Below are 12,506 nucleotides of genomic sequence, written 5' to 3'. Positions count from 1 at the left end.
CGGCAGATTAGGGGTTAATTAGTGTAAGGCTAGGGGTGTTTAGACTCGGGGTACATGTTAGGGTGTTAGGTGCAGACTTAGTGAGTGTTTCCCCATAGGAAACAATGGGGCTGCGTTAGGAGCTGAACGCTGCTTTTTTGCAGGTGTTAGGTTTTTTTCCAGCTCAAACAGCCCCATTGTTTCCTATGGGGAAATCGTGCACGAGGACGTTTTTGAAGCTGGCCGCGTCCGTAAGCACCGCTGGTATCGAGAGTTGCAGTGGCGTTAAATATGCTCTACGCTCCCTTTTTTGGAGCCTAACGCAGCCCTTCTGTGAACTCTAAATACCAGCAGTATTTAAAAGGTGCGGGGGAAAAAAAGCACGTGTAGCTAACGCACCCCTTTGGCCGCAGAACTCTAAATCTAGCCGTTAGGGTTTATTTTATAGGTAAGTATTTAGTTTTAAATAGGAATAATTTATTTAATGATAGTAATATTTATGTAGATTCATTTAAATCATATTTAAGTTAGGGGGTGTTAGGGGTAGACTTAGGTGTAGGGGGGGCATATTAGGGGTTAATAAATATAATGTAGGTGGCGGTGGGCTCAGGGAGCGTCAGTATAGGGGTTAATATATGTATTAGAGTTGCGGTGGGGTCCGGGAGAGGCGGTATAGGGGTTAATATATTTATTAGAGTTGTGGCGGGGTCTGGGAGCGGCGGTATAGGGGTTAATATATTTATTAGAGTTGCGGTGGCGTCCGGGTGCGGCGGGATAGGGGTTAATAACTTTTATTTTGGTGGCGGCAGTGTAGGGTGGCAGATTAGGGGTTAATAAGTATAATGTAGGTGGCGGCGGTGTAGGGGGGGCAGATTAGCGGTTAATAAGTATAATGTAGGTGGCGGCGGTGTAGGGGGGGCAGATTAGGGGTGTTTAGACTCGGGGTACATGTTAGGGTGTTAGGTGTAGACATTCCCATAGAAATCAATGGGATATCAGGCAGCAGCGAACATGAGCTTTCGCTGCTTTCCGATTCCCATTGATTCCTATGGCATCCGCCGCCTCCAGTGCGGCGGATTGAAAACCAGGTACACTGGGCTGGAATAGTGGCGAGCGTACCTGGTAGAAATTTGATAACTTCCAAAAGTAGTCAGATTATGCCGAACTTGCGTTCAGAACATCTGTAGTGACGTGAGCATCAAACTGTGTCGGACTGAGTCCGGCGGATCGTATGTTACCTCACTAAATTCTTCTTTTGCCGGTCTGTAGGGTTTGATAACTAAGGCGAATCAAGCTCGCCACAAATACGCTGCGGAATTCCAGCGTATTTGCGGTTGACAGCGTGATAAATAGAGGCCATAGTATTAGAGTGATATAAAAAATATATATTTTGTTATTCATACAGTGAAAACCAGTTTAAAAAAAAGTTTCCAATTTACTTCAACTATCAATTGTGCTAAGTTCCCATGATATGATGTGTTGAACAGATAACTAGGTAGGCATCTGAGCACTACATTGCAGGAAATAGCGCTGCCAACTAGTGTTCTTGCAAATGGATAACATTCTTGCAAAACTGCTGCCAAATAGTGCTCCAGAAATGTACCAGCTCCTGAGCATACATCCCTGCTTTTCAGATACCAATAGAACAAAGAAAAATTGATAATAGAAGTCGATCAGAAAGTTGTTTAAAATCACATGTTCTATCTGAATCATGAAATAAAAATGTTGGGTATGCCTTTAATGTATGGCAGCATGTAATTGGAGGACAGTGGACAACATAGGAGCTACAAGTGCCTTCAGCAAAAAGATATATACATCAGGTTAAAAATACAGTCTATTCCAGAATTTGTAATGTTTAAACGAGATATATAATCCCTTTATTACCCATTCCCCAGTTTTGCATATGCAACAATGTTATAATAATACACTTTTTACCTCTGTGATTAACTTATATCTAAGCCTCTGCATACTGCCCCCTTATTTCTGTTATTTTGACAGACTTGCATTTTAGCCAATCAGTGCTGACTCATAAATAACTCCACAGGAATGAGCACAATGTTATCTATATGACACACATGAACTAGCAGTGTCTAACTTTGAAAAACTGTCAAAATGCACTGAGATAAGAGATGGTCTTCAATGGCTTAGAAATCAGTTTATGAGCCTATCTAGGTTTAGCTTTTAACAAAAAAATACCAAGAATATAGTAGCAAATTTGATGATAAAAGTTAATTGGAAAGTTGTTTAAAATTGCATCTGAATAATCAAAGTTTTTGACTAGACTGTCCCTTTAAGTACTGCTTAGGGCTTGATTTATCAAGCTAGGGCAGACAGTAGCGTACATATGCGTCCCTGTCCGCCCCAGCTCAGCGGGCAGCAATCTGGTGCGGAATTCAACATTGCACAAGAGCACTATTTTGCGCTTTTGTGCAACACCGCCCCCTGCCCGCACACAGCCAATCACGTGCGGGCAGGAGCTGTCAATCTCCCCGGTCGGAGAAGACCGGGGAGATTGAAATTCTCCACCTAAGAGGTGGGGAAGAGGCTTGATAAATACTGACTGCAGGTTCTCTTGTGAAAACCTGCAGTTGGAGCTGGGCGGAAGGCTTGATAAATCGAGCCCTTAAAATTAAAATCTGTTCAAATACACTTCAAGGCCTAGCTTTCATTGCTGTCGTAAACTGTGTACACTGTTGGTAACATAAAACATCTCCATAGACTCTATTTGAGTTGTTACCACCAGTTTACACAGTTTACAACAGCAATTGAAACTAGGTCAAAGTCTATAGAGAGATGATTTATCTTACCTCCAATTTACCCAGTTTTCAATGAAAACTAGACCTAATTATTTTGGGAACTTTTATTTACCTCGTCTCCATTTGCATTGAGCATCATTACCACTAAAGCTTTGTGTTATGTTTTTTTTTTTACGTAAAGGGATATAATACATTATTACACTCAGCAAGCTCCCTCCTGAGTTACTGAGTTGTAGGTAGCCCTCAGCATATCGGGTAAAAAAACAAATTACCCCAATCTATCCTAAAATGAAACTAATAACCCCTAACTGACATGTTCTCTATACAGCTCCCAATAAATAAATATCGTTTTTGGCTACATTAAAAAAACAAAGTTATAAAATAACTCAGTATTTGACAAATGTTTTCTATACTCTCCTGATCTCAGTGAAAGTGCTGATAAACTTTGTCTTTGATTTCCCTCATGACTGAGACCCTAAAATCCCTGGAAAATGTCTTCATCTTAAGCAGGCTAGTTAAAAGGTACTGAGACACCAGCTACTACTGAGCATGTGAAAGAGTTCACAGTATACATGTATAGTAGTCTGTGATTCATTGATGTCTGTCACATGATACAGGGGACCGACAAATTGGGGCGAATAAAATTGTCAGAAAATATCTGCTGTTTATTTGAAATTCAGAGTATGGGGCCGAATGATTAAGCATCATATGGTGCCTAATACATCTGTTTAAGGGTGAGCCTTCAGGCTCGCTGGAAACAGCAGTTAAGACAGCAGCTCCTTAACTGGTCCACCACCTCTGCGGGGTGGACAGCAATCAACCCGATCAGATAAGATCGGGTTGATTGACACCCTCTGCTAGCGATTGGCCGCAAATCTGCAGGGGGGGGGGTAATTGCACAAGCTGTTCACCAGATCTGCTTGTGCAATGCTAAATTCTGACAGCGTATACTGTCGGCATTCAGCGATGTCTGTCGGACAGGATCCGCTGAGCGGATCAAATCGGTCAGACATATGATAAATCGGCCCCTATGTGTTATTGCATTGTCTTTTTTTATGCACTTGTTAATTAAACAATTATACTGTTATAATATTCTTTTAGTTGATCAGAAAAACAATAAGTTACAGATGTTAGCTTGCTCTTTTTATCTGACTATGGTGCAAGCTACATATGCAGCATACAATAAATTATTAAAGCCAGTAATTATCAGGAAGTAGGTTTATATGTTCTCAAATATACATTGGATAGTACATCTTGGAATAATCTTGTAATATAAATGATGGCAGGGGCGGGACTACCTTTGGTGCAGTAGGTGCAGTCGCACCAGGGTACAAGTGTTGGAGGGGCCCATAGCAGCCAGTCTATACATACGCTTGTGCATAATGTGTACAATCATAACGCAGTTCAGCCTTTTATTAGTGCAGAATAAAGGTACAGTACATCTATCCTAAAATCATTACAGAGCAGCAAGTATATTATTACTTGTAAATTACCTTTGGGGGGCCCAAACACATTTTCACCAGGGCCCTGTGTTGAGTAGGTCTGCTACTGACTGATGGTAATACCTCAGAGGTGGCGGATGAGTTAAAGAGCAGCGGTCTTAGGATTTTTCCCAATACAGAAATGATGTTATTATTTGCGTTGTGATTGCTGCAAATGGAAAAAACACTTCATTTGGTGTAAGCTTGCGGAAGGCTTTGTAGTTTAGGGTCAATGCTTTAATCTAGATTCTAAAGCTTAAAGGGATATAAAACCTAAAAAAAATATTTTGTGATTCATAGAGAGCACACAATTTTAAAAAAAGTTTTCTATTTGTTTCTATTATCAAATTTGCTTTGTTCCCTTGATAGTCTGCATTGAAGAGATACCTAGGTAGGCATCTGGAGCATTACATGACAGGAAATAGTGCTGCCATCTAGTGCTCTTGCATATAGATTAACATTCTTGCAAAACTGCTGCCATAAAGTGCTACAGAAATTGGTCGGCTCCTAAGCATACGTCCCTGCTTTTCAACAAAAGATGAAGACAAATTGAAAGTTGTTTAAAATTGAATGCTCTATTTGAATCGTGAAAGAACAATTTTGAATTTCTAATGCTTTTTAAATAACCTTGGGATAATTTAAGATGTCAGGGGCGCGATCCGATAAAGATCGTAGTTTGCGGCGCAAGCGAGGGAACCCCTGCCGCCCGCATTTTCAGCTCGCAACTCGAGCTATCCTATATACGGCGCTGTCAGAGGCTAAAGTGCCGTAAGTCTGACAAACCAACGATGTCCAGAAATCTGCTTAAGTACAAATTTCTGGAGTCGCCAGTGACTTACGGCACTTTAGAAACTGCCGGTGCCTACAAAACCTGACTAAAGTTATTAAATCTCCCGTACTGTCTAACACGCCTCCCAAACATAGCCCGACAATCCGCTATCCCCCCTCACTATCCTAACAATAAAAATGTATTAACCCCTAAACCGCCGCTCCCGGACCCTGCCGCCAGCTATATTAAATCTATAACCCTCTAATGTGAGCCCCTACCCCGCCGCCATCTACCTTACCTACCCCCTAAAGTGAGCCCCTACCCCGCCGCCATCTATCTTACCTACCCCCTAAAGTGAGCCCCTACCCTGCCGCCATCTATCTTACCTACCCCCTAACGGGAGCCCCTTACACCGCCGCCATCTATTTTAAAAATATTAACCCCTAATTTAATCCCCCTACACCGCCGTCAGCTATATTAACTATATTAACCCTAATTATATTAGGGTTAATATAGTTATTATATTATATATATTAACTATATTAACCCTAATTATATTAGGGTTAATATAATTATTATATTATATATATTAACTATATTAACTCTAATTATATTAGGGTTAATATAGTTAATATCGTTATTATAATATATATATATTAAGTATAATAACCCTATCTAACGCTAACACCCCTAACTAAATTCTTATTAAAATAGATCTAATTAATATTAATATTATTAATTAAAATATTCCTATTTAAATCTAAATACTTACCTATAAAATGAACCCTAAGATAGCTACAATGTAATTAATAATTACATTGTAGCTATTTTAGGGTTTATATTTATTTTACAGGTAACTTGGTATTTATTTTAACTAGGTACAATAGCTATTAAATAGTTAATAACTATTTAATAGCTACCTAGTTAAAATAATTACCAATTTACCTGTAAAATAAATCCTAACCTAAGTTACAAATACACCTACACTATCAATAAATTAAATAAACTACAAATATCTAAACTAAAATACAATAAAATAATCTAAACTAAATTACAAAAACAAACAAACACTAAATTACAAAAAATAAAAAAAAATTCAAGATTTTTAAGATAATTACACCTATTCTAAGCCCCCTAATAAAATAATAAAGCCCCCCAAAATAAAAAAAATTCCCTGCCCTATTCTAAATTAAAAAAGTTCAAAGCTCTTTTATCTTACCAGCCCTTAAAAGGGCCTTTTGCGGGGCATGCCCCAAAGAAAACAGCTCTTTCTCTTGTAAGGTGTATCCAGTCCACGGATCATCCATTACTTGTGGGATATTCTCATTCCCAACAGGAAGTTGCAAGAGGACACCCACAGCAGAGCTGTCTATATAGCTCCTCCCCTAACTGCCATATCCAGTCATTCTCTTGCAACTCTCAACAAGCATGGAGGTAGTAAGAGAAAAGTGGTGAAATGTAGCTGTTATTTTGCTTCAATCAAAAGTTTATTATTTTTAAATGGTACCGGAGTTGTACTATTTTGTTCCAGGCAGAAAAATAGAAGAATCTGCCTGTGATTTCTATGATCTTAGCAGGTTGTAACTAAGATCCATTGCTGTTCTCACACATGACTGAAGAGAGAGATAACTTCAGCGGGGGAATGGCGTGCAGGTTATCCTGCTATGAGGTATGTGCAGTTAAGATTTTTCTAGAAGATGTGAATGCTAGAAAATGCTGCTGATACCAAATTTATGTAAGGTAAGCCTGAATACAGTGATTTAATAGCGACTGGTATCATGCTTACTTTCTGAGGTAATACTCTTTTATATTTACAATATAAAACTTTTGCTGCCATGTTTAAACATTTTTATATATACTTTGGTGATAAAACTTTATTGGGGCCTAGTTTTTTCCACATGGCTGGCTTAAATTTGCCTAGAAACAGTTTCCTGAGGCTTTCCACTGTGTTACTATGAGTGGGAGGGGCCTAATTTAGCTCTTTTTTTGCGCAATAACTTTTACAGACTGAGACATCCAGCTTCCTCCAGGAGTCCCCTGAATGCTATAGGACATCTCTAAAGGGCTCTTAGGCTTTCCAAAATCGTTTGTTGGGGAAGGTAGGCCCACAGCAAGGCTGTGGCAGTTTGGTGTGACTGTTAAAAAACGTCTATATAATTTTTTTGATCCGTTTTTTGAACTAAGGGGTTAATCATCCATTTGCAAGTGGGTGCAATGCTCTGTTAGCTTATTATACACACTGTAAAAATTTTGTTTGATTTACTGCCTTTTTCACTGTTTTTCAAGGGCCAAACAGTCTAATTTTCGTGCCTTTCGAAACTTCAAGGCAAGTGCGGCATCAACTTCCTCTAATGCAAAACAAGAGGGAACTTTTGCTCAGTCCAAGACGGTCTGGAGACCTAACCAGACCTGGAACAAGGGTAAGCAGGCCAAAAGTTCTTAAAGTTCTTCAGGGGGTTCCGTTTGAACCTCTTCATTCCATAGATATCAAACTTTTATCTTGGAAAGTTCTTTATTTGGTAGCTATTTCCTCGGCTCGTAGAGTTTCCGAGTTATCTGCCTTACAATGTGATTCTCCTTATCTGATCTTCCATGCATATAAGGTAGTTCTGCGTACCAAACCTGGGTTTTTACCTAAGGTGGTATCTAATAAGAATATCAATCAAGAGATTGTTGTTCCGTCTTTGTGTCCTAATCCTTCTTCAAAGAAGGAACGTCTATTACACAATCTGGACGTGGTTCATGCTTTAAAGTTTTACTTACAAGCTACTAAAGATTTTCGTCAAACATGTTGCTTTGTTTGTTGTCTACTCTGGACAGAGGAGAGGTCAAAAGGCTTCGGCAACCTCTCTTTCTTTTTGGCTAAGAAGCATAATCCTCTTAGCCTATGAGACTGCTGTCCAGCAGCCTCCAGAAAGGATTACAGCTCATTCAACTAGAGCTGTGGCTTCCACATGGGCCTTTAAAAATGAGGCTTCTGTTGAACAGATTTGCAAGGCGGCGACTTGGTCTTCGCTTCATACTTTTTCAAAATTCTACAAATTTGATACTTTTTCTTCTTCGGAGGCTATTTTTGGGAGAAAGGTTTTACAGGCAGTGGTACCTTCCGTTTAAGTACCTGCCTTGGCCCTCCCTTCATCCATGTACTTTAGCTTTGGTATTGGTATCCCACAAGTAATGGATGATCCGTGGACTGGATACACCTTACAAGAGAAAACATAATTTATGCTTACCTGATAAATTTATTTCTCTTGTGGTGTATCCAGTCCACGGCCCGCCCTGTCATTTTAAGGCAGGTATTTTTTAATTTTAAACTACAGTCACCACTGCACCCTATGGTTTCTCCTTTCTCTGCTTGTTTTCGGTCGAATGACTGGATATGGCAGTTAGGGGAGGAGCTATATAGACAGCTCTGCTGTGGGTGTCCTCTTGCAACTTCCTGTTGGGAATGAGAATATCCCACAAGTAATGGATGATCCGTGGACTGGATACACCACAAGAGAAATAAATTTATCAGGTAAGCATAAATTATGTTTTTGCCTGTAAAGAAAAAACACAATACCACCCCCAATATTACAACCCACCACCCACATACCCCTATTCTAAACCCACCCAAACCCCCCTTAAAAAAACCGAACACTACCCCCCTGAAGATCTCCCTACCTTGTCTTCACCCAGCCGGGCAGAACTCTTCATCCGATCCGGGCGATGTCCAATCAAGCGGCAGTGAAGTCTTCTTCCATCCGGGCGATGTCTTCAATCAAGCGGCAGTGAAGTCTTCTTCCATCTGGCGATGTCTTCAATCAAGCGGCAGTGAAGTCTTCTTCCATCCGGCGATGTCTTCTTCCATCTGGTGATGTCTTCTTCCATCTGGTGATGTCTTCAAGCAAAGCGGCATCTTCAATCTTCTTTCAGCCAATCGGAATTAAGGTAGAAAAATCTGATTGGCTGATTGAATTCAGCCAATCGGATTGAACTTGAATCTGATTGGCTGATTCAATCAGCCAATCAGATTTTTCTACCTTAATTCCGATTGGCTGATAGAATCCTATCAGCCAATCGGAATTGGACGGACGCCATCTTGGATGACGTCATTTAAAGGTACCTCATTCCTCGTTTAGTCTTCGTGCCAGATGGATGCTCCGCGGCGGAGGAGCGAAGAAAGAAGATTTAAGATGCCGCTTTGCTTGAAGACATCGCCAGATGGAAGAAGACATCACCGGATGGAAGAAGACTTCACTGCCGCTTGATTGAAGACATCACCGGATGGAAGAAGACTTCACTGTCGCTTGATTGAAGACATCGCCCGGATGGAAGAAGACTTCACTGCCGCTTGATTGGACATCGCCCGGATCGGATGAAGAGTTCTGCCCGGCTGGGTGAAGACAAGGTAGTAAGATCTTCAGGGGGTAGTGTTAGGTTTTTTTAAGGGGGGTTTGGGTGGGTTTAGAATAGGGGTATGTGGGTGGTGGGTTGTAATGTTGGGGTGTGGTATTGTGTTTTTTGTTTAGAGGCAAAAGAGCTGTTTTATTTGGGGCATGCCCTGCAAAAGGCCCTTTTAAGGGCTGGTAAGGTAAAAGAGCTTTGAACTTTTTTAATTTAGAGTAGGGCAGGGAAAATTTTTTATTTTGGGGGCTTTATTATTTTATTAGGGGGCTTAGAATAGGTGTAATTAGCTTAAAAATCTTGTAATATTTTTTTAATTTTTTTTAATTTAGTGTTTTTTTTTTTGTAATTTAGTTTAGATTATTTTATTGTATTTTAGTTTAGATATTTGTAGTTTATTTAATTTATTGATAGTGTAGGTGTATTTGTAACTTAGGTTAGGATTTATTTTACAGGTAAATTGGTAATTATTTTAACTAGGTAGCTATTAAATAGTTATTAACTATTTAATAGCTATGGTACCTAGTTAAAATAAATACCAAGTTACCTGTAAAATAAATATAAACCCTAAAATAGCTACAATGTAATTATTAATTACATTGTAGCTATCTTAGGGTTTATTTTATAGGTAAGTATTTAGATTTAAATAGGAATATTTTAATTAATAATATTAATATTAATTAGATCTATTTTAATAAGAATTTAGTTAGGGGTGTTAGCGTTAGATAGGGTTATTATACTTAATATATATATATTATAATAACGATATTAACTATATTAACCCTAATATAATTAGGGTTAATATAGTTAATATATATAATATAATAACTATATTAACTATATTAACCCTAATATAATTAGGGTTAATATAGTTAATATAGCTGGCGACGGTGTAGGGGGATTAAATTAGGGGTTAATATTTTTAAAATAGATGGCGGGGTGTAAGGGGCTCACTTTAGGGGGTAGGTAAGGTAGATGGCGGCGGGGTAGGGGCTTACTTTAGGGGGTAGGTAAGGTAGATGGCGGCGTGGTAGGAGCTCACTTTAGGGGGTAGGTAAGGTAGATGGCGGCGGGGTAGGGGCTCACTTTAGGGGGTAGGTAAGGTAGATGGCGGCGGGGTAGGGGCTCAGTTTAGGGGGTAGGTAAGGTAGATGGCGGCGGGGTAGGGGCTCAGTTTAGGGGGTAGGTAAGGTAGATGGCGGCGGGGTAGGTGCTCAGTTTAGGGGGAAGGTAAGGTAGATGGCGGCGTGGTAGGTGCTCACATTAGGGGGTAGGTAAGGTAGATGGCGGTGGTGTAAGGGACTCACATTAGGGGGTATGTAATGTAGCTTGCGACGGTGTAGGGGGATCACATTAGAGGGTTATACTTTTAATGTAGGTGGCGGCGGGGTCCGTGTGCTGCGGTTTAGGGGTTAAATACTTTATTAGGGATTGCGGCGGGGGATTGCGGTTGACAGGTAGATAGAAATTGCGCATGTGTTAGGTGTTAGGTTTATTTTGCAGCTAGTTTAGGGAGTTACGGGGCTCCAATAGACAGCGTAAGGCTTACTACGGCTGCATTTTGTGGCGAGGTGAAAATGGAGTAAGATTTCTCCATTTTCGCCACGTAAGTCCTTACGCTGTATATTGGATACCAAACTGCGCTGGTTTGGTATACCTGCCTATGGCCCAAAAAACTACGGGCGAAGGCACAAATATACGAGCATAACTTCTAGGTTACGCCGTATATAGGATACCAAACCAGCGCAAATTTCGGCGTCGCCGGCTTTTGCGGGCGACGCTGCATATCGGATCGGGCCCCAGATGTTTTTATTTTGTGTGTAATACAGCCCCAATGCCATTCTTTCTGAAATATTAAAGGGGCATGAAACCTAACAAAAAATATTTTATAATTAAAATAGAGCATACAATTTTGAACACATTTCCAATTTACTTCTATTAAAGGGACAGTATACTGTAAAATAGTTTTTCCCTTAATGTGTTTACAATTGCTTTTTTTTTACCAACTCCAGAGTAAAAATGTGAAAATTAGCTTTTTAAGGTTTATTTCTGTATATTAAAGCTCTGATTTTGTGTTTTGAAGCCACAGCCTAATAAAATAGGTTGAACTTGTAGTTATAATCAGATCTCATTACTGTATCACATTGTGCACATATACCTGCTTCTTTATCTTATATCTGTCCTTAAAACAATCACCAATACTTTGAGAGAACAATGGAAAATTAACATTTTATTACCTTATCTCTACTTTATCACACTGGGAGTGTAATTTCTTCTGCTGGCTGTGTTTACAAAGCTTATCTATAGCTGGTACGCACGGCCACAAACTTTCAGAATAGGTGGGGATACCACATGCTAAATTAACAATTTCAAATGCCAATATAAGGGTAAAGGAGCTACTTGTAAACAATTTAATACACTCCAGCAGGTAAAGTGGATCATTGGGAACAAATTAAAGGGGAGAATTTTTTTGAGTAAACTGTCCCTTTAATAAGTATATTTCATTCTCTTTATATGCATTGTTGAAGGAGCAGTGCACTACTTGGAACTAGCTGAACATATTGGGTGAGCCAATGAAAAAGGGCACATATGTCCAGCCACCAATTAGCAGCTAGCACCCAGTAGTGTAACTGAGCCTACCTTGGTATACTTTTTATCACAAATACCAAGAGACCAAAACAAATTAGATAATAGAAATAAATTAGATTTTGTAAAAATAAATGTTCTATGTATTTGATTTCGACTATACTGTCAATTTAAAACAACATCAAATAGTAAATAAATACTAGATATAATGATGTATTTAAAGCAAAGATTAGCCTGAGAATAAGTAAATACATTTTTAAAATGATATTAGTTAGTTTTTTTTTCTTTCATATTTGCAAATATTTCATTTCAGCTGTGATCTGCAAACCTCCAGACGATCTTGTTAATGGAAAATATAGTCCATTAAAAAACCAGTATTATTTCAGTGAGAAAGTGACATATAAATGCAAGGATAATTTAAAACTTGATGGCGCAAGCACTTTGTTCTGCACTGAAAATGGGAAGTGGAGTTCCTCACCACCTACATGCCGTGGTAGGTAAAATGCTTGGTTTTTTTATGTTTTTAATGTGCAAAATGTGTAGATACTA

At 39.3% G+C, this 12,506-nt stretch overlaps 1 protein-coding gene across 3 annotated transcripts in view; it reads left to right on the top strand.

Moving 5' to 3' along the window:
• The window catches only part of LOC128653352 (sushi, von Willebrand factor type A, EGF and pentraxin domain-containing protein 1), a 260,201-nt gene that overhangs the window by 100,511 nt on the left and 147,184 nt on the right, over positions 1-12,506 (top strand). For all 3 annotated transcript variants that reach the window (XM_053706580.1, XM_053706581.1, XM_053706579.1), the window contains one exon: positions 12,271-12,450. In XM_053706580.1, the coding sequence (XP_053562555.1) occupies positions 12,271-12,450 (180 nt within the window). The remainder of the gene's footprint in view (positions 1-12,270; positions 12,451-12,506) is intronic.

The sequence above is a fragment of the Bombina bombina genome, chromosome 3 (genome assembly GCF_027579735.1).
Source record: "Bombina bombina isolate aBomBom1 chromosome 3, aBomBom1.pri, whole genome shotgun sequence".
NCBI lineage: Eukaryota > Metazoa > Chordata > Amphibia > Anura > Bombinatoridae > Bombina > Bombina bombina.
The sequence above is the reverse complement of the archived record's forward strand: the minus strand, read 5'-3'. Positions and strand labels throughout refer to the sequence as shown.